General features: G+C 39.6%; 2 protein-coding genes and 1 non-coding gene across 5 annotated transcripts in view; 1 reads left to right on the top strand and 2 right to left on the bottom strand.

The window, feature by feature from the left end:
• RTN1 (reticulon 1) overlaps window positions 1–22,267 on the top strand; it is a 412,417-nt gene that overhangs the window by 92,393 nt on the left and 297,757 nt on the right. The gene's annotated exons all lie outside the window — the stretch shown is intronic.
• The window catches only part of LRRC9 (leucine rich repeat containing 9), a 134,180-nt gene that overhangs the window by 70,706 nt on the left and 41,207 nt on the right, over window positions 1–22,267 (bottom strand). The window contains exons 10-15 of the mRNA XM_075531829.1: window positions 22,078–22,209; window positions 10,443–10,619; window positions 9,992–10,109; window positions 4,722–4,848; window positions 1,868–1,990; window positions 1,144–1,256 (exon numbers count right to left, since the gene is read on the bottom strand). Coding sequence (XP_075387944.1) covers window positions 1,144–1,256; window positions 1,868–1,990; window positions 4,722–4,848; window positions 9,992–10,109; window positions 10,443–10,619; window positions 22,078–22,209 — 790 coding nt within the window. The remainder of the gene's footprint in view (window positions 1–1,143; window positions 1,257–1,867; window positions 1,991–4,721; window positions 4,849–9,991; window positions 10,110–10,442; window positions 10,620–22,077; window positions 22,210–22,267) is intronic.
• Window positions 16,971–17,161, bottom strand: LOC142426933 (U2 spliceosomal RNA). The gene has a single exon (XR_012779801.1). It is a non-coding gene; the product is annotated as a U2 spliceosomal RNA (small nuclear RNA).

A 22,267-nucleotide genomic window follows, 5' to 3' on the forward strand; every position in this document is an offset into this window, starting at 1 on the left:
CAACAAATGTACAAATGTGCTTGACACAATTGATGCATGTTTGGATTATGATAAGAGTTGTATGAGCCCCCAGTAAAATAATTTTTTAAAAGAACACACAGGAACAACCATCGCTACATTCTGCAGGAATTTTGCAAAGTGCTCAAGCATTTGTGGAGGGAAAACTGGTTCAATGTAATGAAATTGAAAATGTACACGCCCTTCTCTCTAGAGAAGGAAGACGCCTCCTCTTTCTCTCATGGCCTCCTCTTTCTCTCATGGAGCAGCTGCTGGTTTCCAACTGCTGACCTTAGGTCAGCAGCTTAGTGTGTAACCTACTAGGCTACCAGGGCTCCATTAATTCTCCTGCCATTTTTTTCTGCTGAGAAACCTCCATATTTGTATAAAAATAAGTTTACAAGTGATGCTCACTGCAGTAGTTTTTAATGAAGTAAACAAGAAACAGCCTATATATTCAATCAATTGTGGGCTAGTTAAAGTGTTACTGGAGTACTTAGCTACCAAAAGAATGAAGTGTAAACCTATAGGTATTGAAACGAAAATGTGTCCCAAACCTATCATGAAGGGCAAAAGTATCAAATACGTAAGGTGATCTGTGTGCTCTACAGTAAAAGCAGTGGAAGCTGGAATCTGTATAAGGTGAAAACCTGTCAGAGAAGGAAAAGACAAATATTTCCCACTAAACTCATCCAATGAGTGGTAATACTCCATCCTGTCAATGGAAGAAAACTCTGGAGATCTGAAAACAAGGCAGTCCTGTGGAGCTGCAGTTTTCCCAGGAGGATTGTATGGGAACAGTCAAAGATGAATGCAAGCAAACCCCCAGAGCCGTTCACAATGGACGAACTGATGAAGGGGAGAGGCTAGGACGGAGGCAGGTTTTCCTGTTTTCAGTTAAACAGTCTTCAATGAAGCTTGAAGATTCCTGGATCTTTTCTTCTAAGACTACAGCCATCTCTTACTTGTGTAATACAAATATTTAGGTGTCATAATTTGATTTGGTTTGAAAATGAAGGCCTTTACAGGTTATCACCGTGTGTAAATGTATATATAAATATATACATATAGAATTATTAGAATTCAAATATTTTTCTGTTCCCATTTAAAGAATTCTGGTTTTTAAAGATGCAGAGCAACTCCTACCATTGTAAGGAACTCAAATTCAACGATGTATTCCGGCAAAACAAAGTCATGGTCAAAGACAAACCACTTGCACTGCCGAAGGCTGCACTCACAGGTTTTTTGTTCAACAGAATCTAGAGAGGAAATAAAAACACAAGCAAACTAACAACAAAATAGCTCTTCACAACGAAGCATAATACATATTTTACTTGTACTTGATTAATAAACTAACTCGTATGACTACTTTAATGATGAATGATTAATAAATAATTCAATTACTGAGGCCTTATTTCTGTTCTCTGCCACCAAGACATCTCCTTGCATTCACTTATTTACTAGTCATCCTTTCTCTCCAGAGACTAGGGAGATTTCATTTTATTCATGTTCTTTTCTTTTTTCATACGTTTTTACTTTTTAATTCAATATTGTTTTTTACAAATCAACATGTCAAAACATTTTGTGCTACAAGTTGGGTATTTTTGTCTATTCTTTGAGCACTAGCAGTTGAAATATGTATATATATGCATTTACAATGAATAAAATATTAAGCAAAATAAAAATTTTCAAAATATAATATCTGTACATATATACATCCATAAATGCCACTGAAGTAGGAAGCGTAAAAACTAGTAGGAACATAGTTTTATAGAACTGTCTACAGCTTTGAAAAGTAGGGGCTAAGATGTAGGCATATGCTTTTGTATTCATAAGGATGAAAGCATGCTTCTCTTTAAGGCTGACATACTTAGTAAATATTTCTGAGGAATGAACACGGAATTAACCATTGGATAGTTGTCTTGACAGATGTTGTCCACCTCCAGAGTCTGAACACTATGACCAAGAAAAACCTTTGTAATGAGGAGGATACCTAATTGTAGAAAAACAAAAATCATTTTTAATATTCAGTCTTATTCATAATTTCCCCATTCTGTCCTCAGACTTGACTATCTGTTCTGTAAAGACAGAGATCCTAGCTAGCTATCTGCATTGCCCCTGAATGGCATATAACACCCTCCTTTACCCAAAATAGGAACTCAAAAAGCATTTGTTGAAATGATGAAATTGTTACAAAAAGGATTATAGTGTTCTGTGGTTATACTACACAAAGCTTCGTGTAAAAGTCAGAAGGAACGTGCACTTTGATTTAATGAGGCAGTTGCATAAATATTCATGTCTTGACCAGCAGCACCAAGCACAAGGCACTCAATACATGTCTATAAAATGAGTAAGCAGGACTATTGGTTTTCCCTTTTGATTCTTAAAGAACTTTGACAATCCTCAAATCCTAAGGATTCCTGGAATCACCAATCCCTAAAAAAAGTCCTTCCAGCCACTACACATAAAACAGTTCCATGCTTTTTTCAGCACTCATGTTTACGATGGACAGTTTATAGATTGCACATAATATGTTGTTGTTGGGTGCTTCGGACTCTCATACAAGCGAATGAAGCACTGGCCCCTCTTCAAAGTGCTGCTGTGTGTGAGTCCGCGGTGGCAGGCACTGTGTCCGTCCCCTCGCTGAGGGAACTCCCAGCACGTGCATTCTGACGGAGATGGTCTCTATAGGGCAGATTAGAATGGCCCTGTGGGGCTCCCGAGGCTTGACGTATTTACAGGAGCAGAGCAGCTGGTGGTTTCAAACTGTTGACCTTAAGTAGCTCAGTGCACAGCCCATGACGAGGCCAGGGCTCTGTGGGAACATAGCAACCTAATAATCTTGAAAAGCATATTACAGATAGATCTTGTAAAATATGAGGGAATTGTTGATTTGGGAATATATAATGAGAAAAAAAGAAAAGCAAATATATTTCCCAAGTAAGAAACTCTTTCTAGATTTAATAACTTGATCATTATTAACTGACTAAAAGATTCAAAATATACATAGTTTAACTCCAGAGCTAGAGTCTAGAATCTAGTATAACACCACTCTATATGTATGGTAACCAAATTTCTGAGTATGCAATTTTCAGTACCTTGAATGGCTTAGACCAAAGAATAAGATTCCTTATTGACCTGATCAAGTTTCTCTAGTATACATTCTTTGGTACGATTTATTAATACTTTGTCTCTAGAGCCCTTATGATAATTATACTTTTACATGTGTATGATTGTTTATTTATAAGTACCATGAACAAGGAATTGTGTCCAGTCATGTCCCTATCAATTACTAAATGTCTACCACACAGTAAGCATATATTGTATATGGTGGAACTGAAGAACGAAGGGTGGAAGAGAATGAGGCAAGAAAGATGTCATAAATTTGTCTTTTTTCCCCTGTCTGTAGGTACCAAAGATGTTCTTCCAAAAGTGTCTTAACAAGCCCTCTAGACACTGTAAATCAGCGGTTCTGACCCACCTGTTGCTCCACAGGAAAAAGAGAACTATCTGCTCATGTAACAATAATAGTCTCAGAAATTCTATAAGGGGTCGCTATGAGGTGGAATTGACTCAATGGCAGTGGGTTGGGGGTTACACACACCTGTAAAAATTGGAAACTGTATACGGCAGAAACCAGTTCATGAAGGTAAACTCCAATATCTCTCACTAAAACAGCAAAGTGCTGAACTGTACCACAGGAGCATCAGAAAAACAAGGCAGGTCCATGAGCTCTGGCTCTCACAGGTGTCACTGCACATATATTCAGGCTATAAAGGAATTACTGATAACCGTGGATACATTACACTATCAAAGGTTTATCTTTTATTTAAGGAAACTTAGGAAGCAATCCACATACTTCCCAATTTGTCCTTAGCCAACTTTAAGCTGTAACTGATTGTGGCTACCAATCCATTATATAGCTGCCTTCCCAAACCAGCCCTTCTTATCACTTGCTTTGCATGGTGCTTTGTACAGTTGTCACATACGTAAGCCAAGTTCTTTGTACCCCCCCCCCTTTCCCTACAAATTCGAGTAGAGGAGGCGTGTATCCATAGGAGCTCTGGTGGCACCGCGTTTTGTATGTTGGGCTGCTAACAGTAAAGTTAGCAGTTCAAACCCACCAACTACTCTTGCAGGATAAAGACGAGGCTTTCTGCTCCCATAAAGATGTACAGCCTCTGTAAAATGCACTCTATCCTCTAAGGTGACTGTAAGTCGGAATCGACTCGAAGGCAGCAGATGTGGAAACATGGGTACACGAGGTCCCTAGGTGACCCTGACAGCTTGTGCTAATAAAACTCTCGGGGGCAGTTCTCTGTAGCACACAGGGCTATCCCGAGTCCCTGCTGATGCTCAGCAACGAACAGCACACATATGTACATACATTTCTACATCATACATGCATGTATTGTTTATTTTAGGGTAAAACATCCTGAATGAAAACAGTCTCTAAAAATATTTATTGTTTCTTAAATATTTGCATAATAAAAGCATGCCTCTTTCTGTTAATGTTAATACATAATAATTAGTAAATATTTGTTGACAGCCAGTGTGAAGAGTTCAGAATGTCATATATCACTAGGTTGGCAAATACTAAGTAAAATGGCTTGCAGAACATTTCCAGAGTTGATAAAGCCATGTATGAAAAGTCACAGGAAAATGGCGAATGACTTTGGAGACTTAGAACTTTAAAGTTCACAGATACAGTATATTTATACTACCATGTCTGAAGAGCTCGGGGTCCAAAGAGCTTTTCTTCTCATCCTTGTACTGTAAAAAATCAATCCTGGGACACTCACACAGACTTAGGCTATTAGTGAGAATCACAGCTTCTCTTTTGAGCGGCAGCTGCAATGACAACAAAAAAAAATGTCTGAGTAGTTTTACAAAATTGACAATACTTCACTTTCAATTTCAATACAGATGGCTTATTTGTGTTTATATGTCTAGGCAAAGAAATATGCAGGTCAGACTCAGAAAAGGCAAGAATAACCTTCAGGTACAACTTCATTTTACAAAACAAAAGTCAAACTCACTGCCATCGAGTCAGTGCAAATTTAGCAACCCCTAAAGGCTTCCAAGACTCTTAACTGTTCACAGGAGTAGAAAGTCCAGTCTTTCTCCCATGGAGCTACCAGTGGTTTCAAACTGCTGACCATGTAGCTCACAGCCCAATGTATAACTACTACACCACCAGGGTTTATATATGTATATATAATTCAAGTGGTTTTATGAAAAATGATGTAGAACAAATTGGTTTCTGGAAAAAACACTAAAATCAAGACTGACAGCACTCTGTGGTACAGGAACAGCCCCTGTTCACATTTTAAATAATTATTTCATTAGTTATACTGCAAAACAAAAAGAAAAAAAGACAACCCTGAAGCAATGGGCTATTAAGATGCTATTATATCAATGGTACTTCTGAATTATATCATATTTTTGTCTAGTAATCTGCATTGATATCCCAATATAAATCACCTCCTATTATGCTAATGCATTGTGGCTAGATAATACCCATACTGCAGATTTTCCAGAGCTGAAAGCAACTCTAAAAAGCAAACATCATTAGTAGGAAAACAAGAACTGACTAGAGGTTGGTAAGGTCTGATTTGAACTTAGTATGACTCTTCTTTGTTGTGGCAGTTACATAATCTCCTGTCAACTTGCGAAGGGCTGGAGTCTAGTTTGTCAATGAGGTCGCAGCTTGATGACTTCATGTGGAGGTGCTTCGGAGATAAATAGCTCACTGGAGTTCAGACACACTCTCGCGCTCTGTGAGACATTCCTGTTGACAAGACACGTGGTGCTACCCTGATGGAGCCAGATCCCTGATGCTGGGGAAGACATGTAGAGACCCATGCCAGCACTGAGATGTTTCCACCACCACTGGATCCACAAGACTTTCCACCCACTGGCCTGTGTTCCTCCTGCACTCGGTGTCATTGCATGTGTTGAGTGAGTCTGAAGAATTTATAGTCTGGTAACAGACATATGGGCTAATATCAGATTTATGGACTCCACCTGAACTGGGTTGGGATGTTTTCTATTTTTTGTTTTTGTTTGTTTACCATTTTATTAGGGGCTCATACAACTCTTATCACAATCCATACATACATAAATTGTGTAAAGCACATTTATACATTCATTGCCCTCATCATTCTCAAAACAATTGCTCTCCACTTAAGCCCCTGGCATCAGGCTCTCACTTTTTCCCCTTCCTCCCCACACCTCCCTCTCTCATGAACCCTTGATAATTTATAAATTATTATTTTGTCATATTCTGACCTGTTTTCTTAATGCACAATTTCTCTTTGATATAAGGCTTTCTCTTACACACACGAGTGTCTATGAATTTGCTTCTCTACTCAACCCGGACTAACAAACTTGTTATCTCTGTTTGGATATGATCACTATTTTAATACTAATAGACAAGTGATTTAGAAATCCCTCCGTCCCGAATTGCATGTGTATTTTTTTCCTTCCTGAAATCTGTCACCCATACAGTTCCTTAAAACTTAAATAATAAAAGTGACTGATAAGCCCACAAATACCACATCTTAGTTAGTAGCAGACTTCCAACGAACATCATGAAACTGAGAGAAGAAAATATTGGAACTATACCCAGTAATTAAAATTATAAACCATTAAAAATGTGCTAAGTAAAATACACCTTTTAACTGAGGTGATTAAGAAAGAATATGTAGAAATAATGGGTCTAAACTAGGCCTTAAAGATTAGCTTTAATTCAAATAATCAAAAGGAACTAGAAAGAACCCATTTTAATGAGAATAACAAAGATATAAAAATAGATGTGAAAAAAAAAGAGGACCTGATGCAAAGGGCTTAAGTGGAGAGCAAATGCTTTGAGAATGATTGGGGCAGGGAATGTGCGGATGTGCTTTATACAATTGATTTATGTATATGTGTAGATTATGATGAGTTGTATGAGCCCCTAGTAAAATGTAAAAAAAGAAAAAAAATAGATGTGACTGTCGTTCATCATCTTCAGAGTCCATCCATTCGTTTGTCCATCAGCTTCTATCAAAACTATTCTAAAATAAAGTGTCTATGCACAAAATCTAATAAGGACATGCTATTAAAGAATTCATTACATTTCAATATAATGAATGCACTACAACAAAAACTCTCAACTGAAATCTTGCTATTAACAACCACTTAACCAAACTTCCAATTAGCAAGTGTTGTTCTTTCTATGACCCTTAGTATGGTGATAATTCAGGAAAAGGGAATTTTTGAAAACACAAATGTATTTTTATCCCATTCAGTTGTGTGGTATGCTTACCAATCATCTGTTCACATTGTCTTAACTTGGTTAGGGCAGTTATACTTGTTATAAAATCATGTGTATTATATAAAGCAATAGAATATGAAAAAGCACATGAGTTATTTCTATGAAAACTAAGTGGGAAACCGGGAAGACTCAATGAAGGCTAATCAGTAAAACTTTCTGTCCGTGTGCCTATAATCATCCAATAGCATCTAGTTGATTCTGACTCATAGTGACCCTAAATAGGGTTTTTGAGACTATAAATCTTTATAGGAGCAGAAAATTTCATTTTTCTCCCCAAGAATGACTAATGGTGGTTGGTAGCTCAACGTGTTTCCCACAGTGCCACCTATAGGCCAGGTATATGTGACTGTTTGCTACAGGGGAAAATTAAGCAGGGTGCGCTCATATGAGAATATGGAGCAAGGGATATCACTGCTGATGTCAGATGGATCTTGGCTAAAAGAAGAGAATGCCAAACATATATTTACTTGTGTTTTATTGATTGTGCTAAGGCATTTGAGCACGTGGATCACTGCCTCGTGCTTATGTGGCATCAGTACATGGATCGAGACAACTGTGCGAACTGAACAAGGGGATAGTGTCCTTCAATCTGTATGCTGAGCAAATATTCAGAGAGGCTAGATTAGATGAGGAAGAATAAAGCATGGGGACTGCAGGACGGCTTACTAACAATATGCAGACGACACAACCTTGCTTACTGACAGTGAGGAGGACTTGAAGCACTTGCTCCTGAATGGAGGCTTGCAGATTTGGTATGGATTATGACTCAATGTAAAGAAAACCAAAATCCTCAGAGCTGGACCAGGGGCAACATCATGATTAATGAGGAAGAGGTTGAAGTTGTCAAGGAGTTTTGTCTTGCTTGAATCCATCATCAATATTCATGGAAGCAGCAATCAAGAGATTAGAGGCATTTCATTGGGTAAATCTGCTACTCATGACAGCTTTAAATACTTAAAGGAGTATTGAAAGTAAGGATGTTACTTTGTGGACTACGGTGAGCCTGACCCAATCTGTGGTATTTTCAATCGCCTCATATGCATGTGAAAGTTGGACACCGAATAAGGAAGATTAAGGAAAATTTGATGCAAAAAAAGAAGAAAAATTGATGCATTTGAATCCAGATGCTGGTGGAGAATATGGAAAGCACCATGGACTTCCAAGAGGATAAACAGATCTGTCCTGGACAAAGTGCAGCTGGAATGCGCCTTGTGCGCTGGTGGTGTTGTCCAGAGAACAGTCCTGGGGAAGGACATCATGCTGAGTAACGCAGTGGAGCAGTGAAAGAGGAAGCCCTCCGACCAGGTGGATTGACCCAGTGACTGCATCGATGGGTTCAAACACTGGTGAGCATGGCACAGGGCTGGGCAGTGATTCCTTTTGTTACTCACAGGGTCGCTGTGAGTCAGAACTGACATAACAAGTATTTTAGAAGAAAGGTGCTCTAGTGGTTACGGTGAGCTGTAAACCGAAAAGTCAACAGGTTGAAAGCACCAGCCACGTTGTGAGGGAAAGATGAGACTTGCTACTCCTGGAGAGAGTTACAGTGTTGGGGCAGTTCTATAAGGTTGCTATGAGTCAGAATCGACTCTGTGGCAGTGAGAGTTTTGCATTGACTCTTGGAAGAAGTGCAGACAGAATGTCCTTAGTGGAAAGGATAGTGAGACTTGGTCTCACCTACTGTGGACATGTTAGCAGAAGTGACATCATGCTTAGTAAAATGGAGGGACAGCGAAAAAGAGGAAGGTTCTTGTTGCAAATGAACAGAGACGCAGAGGAAGGAGAAGCACGCGGACTGGCTCTGTAAAAAGGCAGAGGGCTACAGATCGCTCAGGCATGTAGCAAGGATCTGAGCTGTGTCCTCTCTATTTATTCGTGTTCAAGTTTAGGAATACGTGACTGGTTACATTTACTCAAATTGTTCTTAAGTCTACAAATGGCTTTCTCAAAAGTACATAAAGAGGAGAGGATAGAGAGTGGAAGTGGCAAGAAAGAGACAGAGAGGATGTTAAATAAATGGATTTCTTTGGATGGAGAGGACCCCAAAGAGCTCATACGATATTGAGAACAGGCTCAAGAAGTGGATTATTAAAACAAGATGTCAAGGAATACTAAACAGAGTGAGGAAGGTAAGGTCATTAATAGACTTTCCTCAAAGAAGGAAACTGCTATACTTTTGATCACATGATTAAGCTTTTGTGAAATGGGAACAGTTTGATATGAACGTTGATAAATATTTGGCAATCTTGTTTAGCTGGTGGCAAAGCTTTAATTATTGGGAAGACTGCATTACTTAAAAAAACACCCCTTTTCACAGTTTTATTGGCATATAATTCATATCATACAACTCAATAGTTCAAGCTTATGAAGAGTTGTACAATCATCACCGTGATAAATTTTAGAACATTTTCTCCTTTCTTGTTAATTATTGTTATTAGCTCCTCTTTCCCCGCAACCTCCCCTGCCAGGCCCCAGGAAACTGTCAATCCAGTTACCATCTCGAGCAATTTACCTGTCCTGAGTTTCATAGACAGAACACCAAAAAAATTATCAATGACAATGTAAAGCAGAGGGAAATCTCACTTGAAAAGAAAGAAAAAATGAAAAACTAGATCAAATTTGAAAGGGATCCAAAGAGAGATCAAAGGAGAAGATATAAAAACCACTTCCTGTTACCTTGCTTGCCTCATTCTCTTTGAATCCCTTTTCAAGAATGTGCAGTAGATGCTTTCTCTTCATTATAATGTCAGGTTCAAAAATATAGAAAAGGCATTCCATCATCTTTCGGTGGCTCCTTAATAAGAAGTGAAATAGAGAAAATATGAGAATTGATTTCATCAAACCTTAACCATACAGAAGGCTAATCTGTCCTGCTGATGATGTTTCCCATAGACGTAAACTTTCCCAGCATCAGAGTTCATTTCTCCCCTCTCTTCTCTAGCAACAAGAGCCCGAGGTGAAGAAGCCTTGAGGTCAGACTAGTCCCGAGGGATGCAAGCCAAGGAAAACATTGCCGATAAGGGTGTATTTTTCATATTGTAAAGCATTGAAACAGCAAGGCTTTAAACCAAAAAACAAACTAAAACAGTACTTTGTAAAGGGTCCCTTGTAGAAATTAACTTCTTACTCTGAATCGTGCATGTCTTCACTGTCCAAAAACTTTTGGAATTTTTCTTCAAATTTGAGACGAAGAATCCGGTTGTTGACTTTAATGACACGTTTTACTTTCACTCCGGTGATGCCGTACATTCTGAAGTCCCAGGAACAAAAACGTGACAGAATTAACTCATGGCAGGAGTTAAACCTGTTCGGAAAGATCAAATAGACACAGAGAAGATGGCATGGCTTCCTTAGTCTGTCGGAGAACACAAACTTGGGCAGCATGTAATTGACAAGTCAGAGCTCCTGTTTTTTGTGTTTTGTGAAATATAGTCCTCTGACAGCTGTGTTTGGGGTTCGAATGTTGTTGCTGTGTACCCACAAGTCCATTCTGACTCTGGGGACCCCGAGGAAGAGCAGGCAGAACTGCCCCATGGAGTTTCCTTGTCTGAGTCAAATCGTCGAGATATAGTCAAATCAGTCAGAGACACTCAAGGGAAACATGAAGATCATGTTAGTATGATATGTTGATACTGGCTGAACGATGTGTTGACTTGAGCAACCCGCCCGACTTGAAATGTTTTGTTTTTCACTTCAGTGGAACTACCTATCCCCGGCTTTCCCCTTCTTAGCTGCTCCTTTATACATTTTATATATATATATATATATATATATATATATATATATATATATATATATATATATATATATATATATAACTTTAAACTGGTTCTTTTTCCTCTCACAAATTTATAAATGTTGGAGTGTCCCAGGGGTCAATCTATGGCTCTCCTTTTACTTCCTTGAATATTCTTCGTTAGGTGAATTCATCTAGTACATCATGGTTTTACATACATACACACACACACACGGTTTCAAATATCTCATGAAAAATTACAACATTTTATTTCTAATGCTGATCACTACTCAATGGTAATATAGTTTTTTTCTTGAAATATTGTTTGGAACCAGTTGTGAGGCCCTGGCGAGAGCCCAGTGATCCAGTCCATTCAGCTCTCACACTCCATGCCCCTGGGCAGCTATCCTAAGTGCACAAGACCCTGTATCAAACAACCAGGGGAAAACCCTATAGCCACGCTTGTGGAATTATTCAAGAGACCCAGGCAGCCTGGGAAACCTAGCTAACCACAACCTGCTAGTCATATGGAAGCCAGCTCCCCAAATCCCAGCTTGCTGTTTCCCTGCCCCTCAGTATAACTAGCTATCTGTGTGACCCTGCTTAGTAGCCTTCTCTGGTTCAGTGTTGTAACTAACAAGCTTATCTCTCATTTATTTAAATTTTGTGTGATGTCCCACCAAAAAGCCTGCAGTCATACCCAATATCATGTCATTATTACATACCTACTTAGCTGGATAGGACTATTTGATTGCCTATTTCGTCAGTCCACTTGTGTATATATAATAGATGTCTCAAAGTCACGTGTTCAGCAGCTGTTCCCAAACCTGCTGCTCCCGAGTGTTCTCCGATTTAGCACAGAGCGCAGTCATCCAGCTGGCAACTTAAGTTAAAAACCCAAGAATTTCCCTTGCCGCCTCACTCTTCCTGACCAATATGCAATTCTTCAGAAGATCTCTTGGCCTCTACATCTGAAACACTTTGTGAATATAACCGTGTTTGGTCAATGCCACTGTTAACACCCTAATCCCTTTCACTATCATCTCTCAGTTGCACCATTGCAATAGCTTCTTAACTTCAGCTATTAAAAATGAAGGAGCCAGAGTCTGCTGCCATGTAGCTGATATTCCAAGGCGGGCAACCAAAAAGGAACAAATACAGCCATAAATAATTTCTAGAGACGCCCGTAGAACAAGGAGTGGAGTGGGCTACTTCAGACAGGGTGTTGGTGAACCGCTTCAGAGAAGAGAGGTGAGCTGAGAACTGGAGAGGGAGGGCGAGCCGGGTATGTCAAGAGCGCAGGGCTAAGCACACAGCATTCAATCGTAGCTGCTGCCTGTAATGGTCCTGCTTACAATAATTCTGCCCGTGTCTTTAAGTGGTGAACATTTAATGAAGAGTTTAGCAAATGAATCTTTTGGGGGAAAAGTAAGTGAACCTCGTATGGGATACATTTGCCTTTCATGAGATGTCTAAGTCCTCACCTACATGATTCACCAAGGCTTGAACCTGAATGTGAGTTACGCTCATGAAGATGGGCTTCCTGACAGGTAAACTCTGAGCCCAGGATCTGGGCTCCTAATTTAGAGTCTCTTCCTTTTTCATTAGCCAAGATTCAACCACTGACACCTGGGACTGCCCTTCTTAAAATTACTCCTTCTCTTCTACAAGTGAAAAGTCCAGGGAAGTTCAGCTTCCCTCCTATAGAGGGATTATTTGCTGGGATTATACTGGTCCCCCAACTAAAACCAAACCCATTACAGAGTTGATTCTGAGACATAACAGCCCTCCCCAACACTCCCTGCCATCAAGTCAATACTGACTCCATGTGGGGTTCCGAGACTGTAACTGTTAAAGGGAGTAGAAAGCCCAGTCTTTCTCCCCAGTAGCTGCTGCTGGTTTTAAACTGCTGACCACGTGGATCAAAGCCCAATACGTAACCACTACACAGCTACAGAGACTGTAAATCTTTATAGGAGCAAATCACCTCATTTCTCTCCCTTGGAGCAGCCAACAGGTTTGAACCACTGGCTTTGTGCTGAGGAGCCTAATGCCTAGCCCACAGTTCCACTAGGTCTCCTTAAATGTTATAACAAAATCAAACTGACTGCCATTGAGTCGATGCTGACTCATAGTGGCCCTATAGGACAGGCTACAACTGTCATTTTGAGTTTCCAAGACTGTAACTCTTTACAGGTGTAGAAAGCTCCATCTTTCTCCCGAGGAGCTGGCCTTTAAGACTGCTTTGAATTGCTGACCTTGGGGTTATCAGCTCAATGCATTAAGTATCCTCCCCGCCCCCCCCCCCGACACTAAATGTACTATTAACACTGAAACTTTGATAGAAACTAGTACAGCAGACACTTTAGATAAAGTTTAAGTTATAAAGTGGATATGTTAGGTGGTTTTGAGAGCTCCCCAAAACTAGTGGGAGTGGTGTTCCCCAGGAATGAAGGAACCAGTAATGGGCACAGGGAAACTCCAGGGGATGTGCTCCTTTCAGAGAGCTTTACTTTGCCCTGCAATTCACTGGACTGTTCTACCCTCTGTTGAATCCCTGCTGTTGTTGCTGAGAGCCCGAGTTGATTCTGACTCAGAGGCCCGATGTGGAAGAGCAGAAGTACACCATCGGCTGCACACTTTACAAAGCAGACCGCACTGTCTTCTTCCTGGGGAGCTGCTAGCCGTCCAGTCAGCAGTCAAGTGCTTAATCCTTTGCACCACCAGGGCTCCTAAGAACTGGATATAAGAAACCTTATTGCTAAGAGAATGGGGACAGAGTTCGATTTGGGGACATGGGAAGTGAAGTAATTCCTCACTGAGCATCAATCATCTGGGGATGGGAAAACATTATTCACAGTGTGCTGGAAGAGAGAACTAGCTTTATGCTGGTAGAAATATGCTGGGACTGCCACTATCATCAATTCTTCACAACTTCCCGCAGCATCTTTGCAAATGTGCTACAGGAGAGCAAGCATCACGGGTCCGAGGTATACAGAGCTTTGTTACTCTAAATTTCAAATAGCGACCGTCTTATAATCTCTAAATCTGCCATGGCTTTCCTCTAAGGAGTCTCGTCCCTTTAAGGGCATCATGCAAACCACTAGTCCAACCTCTCTTCAAATAATCAAACCCCTCTCATGAAAAGCTACTGCTAGCTCTCAAGGTCTTCCTATTTACATACCTTTATACATACTGCTCCCCTTGTGTGGGAAAGCCCTGTCAATTCTTCATATAGTTAACTTCTATCTGCTCTTCAAAAATCCACCTTTTTCAAGTGTCCACAATCCATGAAATTTTATTTAAATCCCCCATCTACTTTAAATGTTCTTATACCACCTACTTGCAATTATTCTAGAACCTGTTACTGTTTTGATGACATAGTCTCCCTACCAGTTTCCAGGCTTGAGAAGGGGGAGAGCTGCATCTGATTTTACTGTGAGCATCAGCAGCTCACATGGCATCTGGTCCATACCAGAGGTTTAGTGAATCTGTACTGAGCAAATGAACACACTAGAAATGCTAGTCTGTATGTTCCTTGAATCTACACATCAGTCGGGAGGAAATGGAGTGGGCTAAGTATAAGCAAAACAGTAGTAGAGAATAAGAGGGATACAACTCATTCCATGAAAATTCAAAATCAACAATAAGTCTATCTGATGGGCATGATAAAAATATGTCTTGCGTTAGAGCGGCTCTTGAAGAAAAGGTAAGTTTTGACAAGCAGTGATAGAATGAGGGTAGGAGGTATAAAGACAGTCTGGATGGAAGAAGCTGAACAAGCAAATGTACCTGCCTGGTGAAATGCCAAGTATATTCGGAGAGCAGTGTGGAACAAATGGATCCGCTGACTTTGAAGGGGGTTGAAAGGCATTAGTACAACTTTGACACCATAAAGTGGCAGACACTAAATGTTGGCATACAGGATTTGGATATAATTTGGAAGGGAACAGGTAACTTTTCATATTATTTTAACAGAACGCTCTCTGTAAGAAAACACTCTACTGTATACAATATGGGAGACCATTTAGGAACCTGTGTTTCTTGATTAATGATGACTAAGTGCCTACTGCATGTAGGTACTCTGCTGGTATTGTAGTTACAGTCTAGATGCGGGTTCCCAAGGCCTGTGTGGAGGTCAAAATAGTCAGAAGGGAATGAATGCAGGACGCATTGTGGGGGAGAACCTTTGTCTTGGCACCTCATTGGATGTGGAGATAAGAGGGAGAGCATGGTCTTAGGCTTCAGCATCTGTTGAATGTGGGCAGGGAGGTAAGGTTCTGAAGGAATGGGAGGCTTGTGAGTAGGAAGAATAAAACCAAAATATAAATATTGAGCACGAGTTATTTTCACACGACTGTGTCTAATATATCAGCAGCCTTTGTGACAGATTGTTTTCTTCTCATTTTGCAGCTGAAGTTCAGACAGATTAAATAGTTGATTCAAGATCATACAGATAAGAGTCTAAACTTAGGTTTTCTGAATCTAACTCCATTACATAACTATGTAATTACTCCATAACTGAGTTCCCTTTGGAATGTGCTGAGTTCGTCTTGTCAGTTGGACATCCAGATAGAAATGCTGAACCGTCAAAAGCTCAGAACTGAAGTCTAGGAGAGAGATGTAACTATAAGTGATTTGTTACTGTGCAGGAGGAGAAGAGGCTGCCAAGGGAGAGAGTAAAAAGACAAAGTTGAGACGTAGAGTTCATCTTCGACCAACTTGGGGTTGAACCTTCAACACGAGTCCTCTTACACAAGGATTTAAAAAAAAATTATTTTATAATGCTCTTCCTCTCTGAGGGAGCAGTTCCTCTCTCCAGAAAATTGTGTATCAAAATAAAAATTGATCTCTCAAAGGTTTAGTGTATTTTTAATTGAGTAAATGTAATACTATAAAATTTGATTGCCATGGGAACTATACAAAGAGCCACTAGTGGTGCTGCAAGTGCTCCCAAAATGCAAAGAAGAGTCATGACATTACCAAAAAAATTGAATTGCTTGATATGTACCCTAGATTGAAATCTGCAATGGTTGTTTTTGTCTATTTCAAGAGCAATGATTCCAATTCCATCAAGGATCGTTGTAAGAAAAGGAAAGCCTTTGCTGTAGCTAGGCCAACGAAAACGAACAAAAAACCCTGCTTTCCAGTAAATTTCAACTCATAGTTTGGCAGTTACATAATCTTGTGTCACCTTAAGGGTGTTAAGGGTGAAGAGTGAAGGGATGGAGTCTTGACTGTCAATCAGGTCACAGGCTGATGATGCCTCCCTGTGGGCATGGCCTTCTCATGAGGATTCTGGGAACTTTCTCTTCTCTCTTCTCTCCCCTCTTCTCCCTCACTCTCTTTTTCTCTCTGCTTTACCTTCCTGTTGAAAAGCCACACTCAGAGAGCTGGAGAGACACATGAAGACCCACGCCAGTGCTGAGATGTTTCCACAGTGATTGGATCCACAAGATTTTGCACCACCAGCCTGTGATCTTTTTTCATTTTGGATCACTGAATGTGACTGTGACTGTGTGAGTCTGAAGGATTTTTGGATTAGTATTTGATTTATGGGCTAAGATCAGACTTATGGATTTGCTTTGAACTAGACTGGGGAGTTTTCTTAATATACAATTACTCTTTGATATAAAGTGCTTCCTTATACATATATGAGTGTCTCTGGATTTGTTTCTCTAGTCAACCTGGCCTAACACACACAGCAACCCTAAAGGCTGAGTAGAACTATTTCTAAGTGTTTCTAAGTCTGTAAATTTTTAAGGAAGCAAGACTGCCTCATCTTTCTCCTATGTCGTGGGCTAGTGGATTTGAATTGCTGACTTTGGGGCTAGCAGCACATTGCTTAACTTCCTGTGATACCAGGATATACCAGAAAGTAAGAAAATCCTGCTCTTTTTGTGTAATGCCATTTTTTTGTGTGTGTGCACCGTTCCTGGAAGTACTGAAATACCAGGTCAATGCGTGGCGTGAATGGAGCAAGCTCCTATCCCATCTCCTAGTTCCAAAAATCCATTTAATATATTGTCCTTGGATAGAGGACGTATCAGATATTAAACTGATAAGAACAGATACTACAGTTGATCTTAGCCAAAAGGCCGAGAAGCGATGTGTAATACCATTTTATCTCTTATTGAAAACGCAGCTTTATGTGAGCGTAGTATGTATTACAAGCTGCTGTTGTCAGGAGTCATTGACTCAGTTCCAACTCATAGCGGCCCTACATACAACAGAATAAAACATTGTCAGCCCTGCGCCACCCCCATAATTGTTCTTATGGTTGAGCCCATTGTTGTTGCCATTTATCCCCATTGTATCAATCCATCTTGTCCAGTGTCTTCCTTTTTTGAGAAAGCCCTCTACTTTACAAAGCATAATGTCCTTTCTAGGAACTAGTCTCTTCTGACAACATCCCCAAAGTCCATGAGACCAAGTCCCACCATTCTTGCCTCTAGGGAGTATTCTATACTTCTTTCAAAACACATTTGTTGGTTCTTTTTGCCAACACCCTAATTCAAATGCATCGACTCCTCTTCAGTTTTCCTTACTCAACGTCCAAATTTCACATGCATAAGAAGAGATTGAAAATACCATGGCTTGGGTCAGCACACCTTAGTCCTCAAAGTAAACTCCTTGCTTTTCAACAATTTAAAGAGGCCTGTGCAGCAGATTTTCCCAAGGCACCGTGTTGTCTTATCTCTTGACTGCTGCTTCCATGAGTATTGATTGTGGATCCAAGCAGGCCAAAATCCTGGACAACTTCAATCTTTGCTCAGTTCATCATGATGTCACCTGTTGGTCCTGTTGTGAGGAGTTTGGTTTCTTTACAAGTTGTAATCCACACTGAAGGCTGAAATCCTTGTTCTTCATCAGCAAGTGCTTCAAGTCCTCTTCATTTTCAGCAAGTAAGGTGGTGTCATCTGTATATTGTAGGTTATTAAAGGAGGCCTGATGGTATAGTGGTTGTATGCTGGGCTTCAAATAATAAGGTCAGCTGTTTGAAACTACCAGGCATTCTGAGGCAGAAAAGTGGGGCTTTTTACTCCTATAAAGAGTTACAGTGTGAGAAACTCACAGGAGCACTTCTGTCCTGTCATATATGGTCCTTATGAGTGGGCATTTTTGCCACAGTTTTCTTCACATAATCCAGATTCTCTGATTATTTCCTCAGCATATAGACTGAATAAATAATGGTGAGAGGATACAGCCCTGACACACAATTTTTCTGATTTTAAACCATGCTGTATTCCCTTGTTCTGTTCCCACAACTGCCCCTTGAACCATGTACAAGTTCCACATAAGCACAATGAAGTGTTCTGTAATTCCCATTCTTCTCAAGGCCAGGCATAGATTATGATCCACATAGTCAAATGCCTTGCCATAGTCAATAAAACACAAGTAAGCATCCTCTTCTCAGTCTAGCCTAAACCTCTGACAGCTCCCTGTCAATGTACTGGTACAACCGCTGTTGATGATATTCAGCAAAATTTTACTTGCGTGTGCTATCAGCAATATTTTTCTATAATTGGAGCATTCTGTTGGGTCATTGTTCTTTGGAATGGGTACAAATATGGATCTCCTCCAGTCAGTTGGCCAAATATCTGTCTTTCAAATTTCCTGGAATAGATGAGTGAGTGCTTCCAGTGCTTCATCAGCTAGTTGAAACATTTCAATCGGTATTCCATCAATTCTTGGAGTCTTGTTTGTGGCTAATGTTTTCAGTGTAGCTGGAACTTCTTCCTTCAGTAAAACTGATTCTTGCTCGTGCTACCTTTGACATGCGGAATGCCCACGATCTCTTCCTGGTACGGGGTCTCCGTGCATGTTCCCATATTATTTTCATTCTTCCTGACTCATTCACTGTTTTCCATGGAATCTTTCAGTGTTGCAACTTAGGGCTTGGATTTTTAAAAGTTCTTTCAGTTTAAGATATGCTGAAGATCATTCAACAACAGTTGATGACCTTCAGCAATATTTTACTTGCATGTGATATTAAGGGTATTGTATAATTTGAGCATTCTGTTGGGTCACCTTTCTTTGGAAATGCTATTTGTTTATGTTATTGCATAAAGCTTTGGGTCAATAGCAGTTATGTTTTGGGGGAGGCAAAAATTATACATGTTGTTCAAAGATCCATTGTACAAAAAACAAGAGAGGTGAAATTACAAGGAAGTTATGGTTAATAGTGTCTGATACTTAGCAGTCATTAAGACTGGGAACTGTACACATCCACAGTTGTGCTTTAGATCACTGACTGAAATATTCAGCTACATGAATTGATGCCTACAAACATTCTTTAATATGCAAATGATTCATTTATCTAGTAAATGTCGAATGCACATATTTTTAAAAGCCTGGAGCTAAATCAAACCTGTTAAAACCCACTTCATAATCCTAAACAAGGGTCTAATAAATACTGTTACTGGACTCACTGACTTAAATAAAGATCTTATCTTGTATAAAACCAAAACTTTCTGCTGATGTATCTCCTTGAAACAATATAGCATGGCTTTTTCAATACACAGGCATATAGTTCAATTAACTGGTGAATATCATCATAAGTTCTCTCTGAATTATAGTCATTATAGATCTAAGGGGCCTAAACATGTTTGTGAAGAAATGCCATTAGCTTGCAATTCCATTTTTCAAACCCTTTTGCAACCCCCTTGTTCTATTAAAGTGACACAGAACCTTCAATTAATAATCCATTAATAACTCAATCCAGCCCTGTACTCAGTGTTAGGACTCTTGAGGCACAGAGGTGCAGAGTCAGTCACTTATAATTAATTCATGGTGTTTTAAAGGTTTTTGTTGTTGTCATTGTTTTGAAATGTAAATGCCCACTATCAATAACCAGGTCGAATGCTTCTTTAGCTCAAGAACCATGTATTTGATGTTTTGGAGTGCCCACTTGATTAATGCTGTCTGATGTCACTGGGTATTTCAATTGGCAAGGCAAAATAAATAATATGAATCTTCAACAATGATGATACACTGTAGTGTCAATAATCCACTCAACTAGGAAGTCTCTACAAAATATAGCTCTGGTAAGGTAGGAAATAGAATAATTGTTTTCTTTCACAATGAAAGTTAAGAAATATTGAATGATTTTAGTTGGGAATCCACAATGCTCTTCAGCTAAAGAAATAAAGAAACGTTAGGTTGTTTTGAGAGAAAACTCATATTTGAATGTTGGCTCTACTAAAGAATTCATTTCAATGCTAAACCCATGCCTTGAAAAAAAATTAATTAAAAGAAGAGTTAGTGTTGGAATAGAACAATGAGGAACATAGCACATAGCAATTTAAAGTACTTTTTGTATTTTAGCAGTTATTTCTTAACATGTAAGAGATCATGGCTAAGGTGACCAAACTTCTAAAGTATACAAATAATAATAACAAAGTCATTGAAATCCTGCCATCATACATTTGATTTTCTCCTGACAGTGGATCAAGGTTAGTCTTAATAAAACCAAATAAACAATCAGTAGTGGTTATCCAAGCCGAAGTGAGCTCAGCATTTGCTTTCAGGCTGACACAGTCATCTAAATGGTATCCGACTCCCTTCCTCCCTTCTCCCCTTACCTCCCAGTCTGCTGGTTTAGTACAGGGCTTCTTCTGCAACAAGTTAGACATAAGTAACAGTACAAACAAGTCCGTTTCATTTGAGTGAAAATTATTTGTGAACCCTGCACAGAGACACTATTCAATGTTTGCCCTTGACAAAAAACAAGGCCTTTACTTATTTACAAAGGAATAGGTTAAACGACGTTTATATCTTTGTCCACATATTGTGGTTAAGTAACTGCTGGGCTAATAAATGTATTGATGTAAAAGACATTCTTCATTTTCAAAGGTCTCTCTCTCTCTCTGTTGGGCAACGCGCCTTACCCTTTTCCACCAAAGTAGTCCGCAAGGCCCTTGAGAAGCTTTTCCTCGCAGAAGCGAGTGAAAAGGCACATCTATTTGAAAGCAGTTGCTTGGGTTAAAGCACACCACAACAACCACACATATACATTATTTTTCATAAAGTTAATGCCAATATTCATTCTACTCCATGAGTGTTTGTTTCAGCCGTGGTGGAGTATAATTATGCCCCCAAGGTGACATGCCCAGGGCAATCCACCACCCCGCACGCCTGCTGGCGCATCTGCACACACCCAGGTTCACAGAGTGGCTCTACAGCAATCTACGGTGACTTTAGGGCTTCTTACTGTGAGAAATGGTCAGAAATGGGAAAGTTACAGCAGTATTTTGGGCAATGGGTCTTTTTTTTTAAGGACCAGTTATTGGATGTGCCTCTCAATGAGGCCATATGACCACCTCCTCGTTTCTAGTAGTAGAACTTGATTCTGGAGTCTGGACATAAACACACATAAAAATAAATAGTTAACCATAAACTGCCCGCCCCCCCCACACACACTAAATTATATCCTGTCCCCATCTATGGAACATTGAGTAAAGAGCAATGAAATAACATTGGGATGATTTCAATGCTAGTTTAGAGATATGGTGTTAAAAGAGATATGTAAAGGGGGAACCGATTACAAGGATCTATATATAACCTCCTCCCTGGGGGATGAAAAGCAGAAAAGCGGGTGAAGGGAGATGTTGGACAGTGCAAGATATGACAAAATAATAATTTGTAGATTAACAAGGGTACATGAGCGAGAGGGGAACGGGGAGGGAGGGGAAAAATGAGGAGCTGATGCCAGGGGCTTAGGTGGAGAGCAGATGTTTTAAGAATGATGAGGGCAATGAATGTACAAATGTGCTTTACACAATTGATGTATGTGTGGATTGTGATGAGTTATATGAATCGCTAATAAAACAATTTTTTAAAAAGAGAGAGAGACATGGTTAGGTAGTAAAATAGGTAACTGTACCTACCAATGTTCAGTGAATAAATATCCTACTTAAGAAGTGTTGCAAAACTTAAATATTTTTATAAGCTGATATCTTGGGTGTTGATTTTTAAGGACGTAATATTATTTTTAAAGCTATAGCTAAATTTCAAACACATTTACCAGTCATCAGAATGAGTGCCTTCCTCAAAATGAATATTTCCCACAGTCTCCAACTCAATTAACAAACAGGGGATCAGTAAACCATGACTTTTCTTCCTTTTCTTTACTTCAGTATGATACATTTCTTCAATTCTATTGAAGGAAAAATAGAGTGATTAATATGGTCTCAAGATCATGACATGAAAATTCA

The sequence above is a fragment of the Tenrec ecaudatus genome, chromosome 14, assembly GCF_050624435.1.
Source record: "Tenrec ecaudatus isolate mTenEca1 chromosome 14, mTenEca1.hap1, whole genome shotgun sequence".
Classification (NCBI taxonomy): Eukaryota; Metazoa; Chordata; class Mammalia; order Afrosoricida; family Tenrecidae; genus Tenrec; species Tenrec ecaudatus.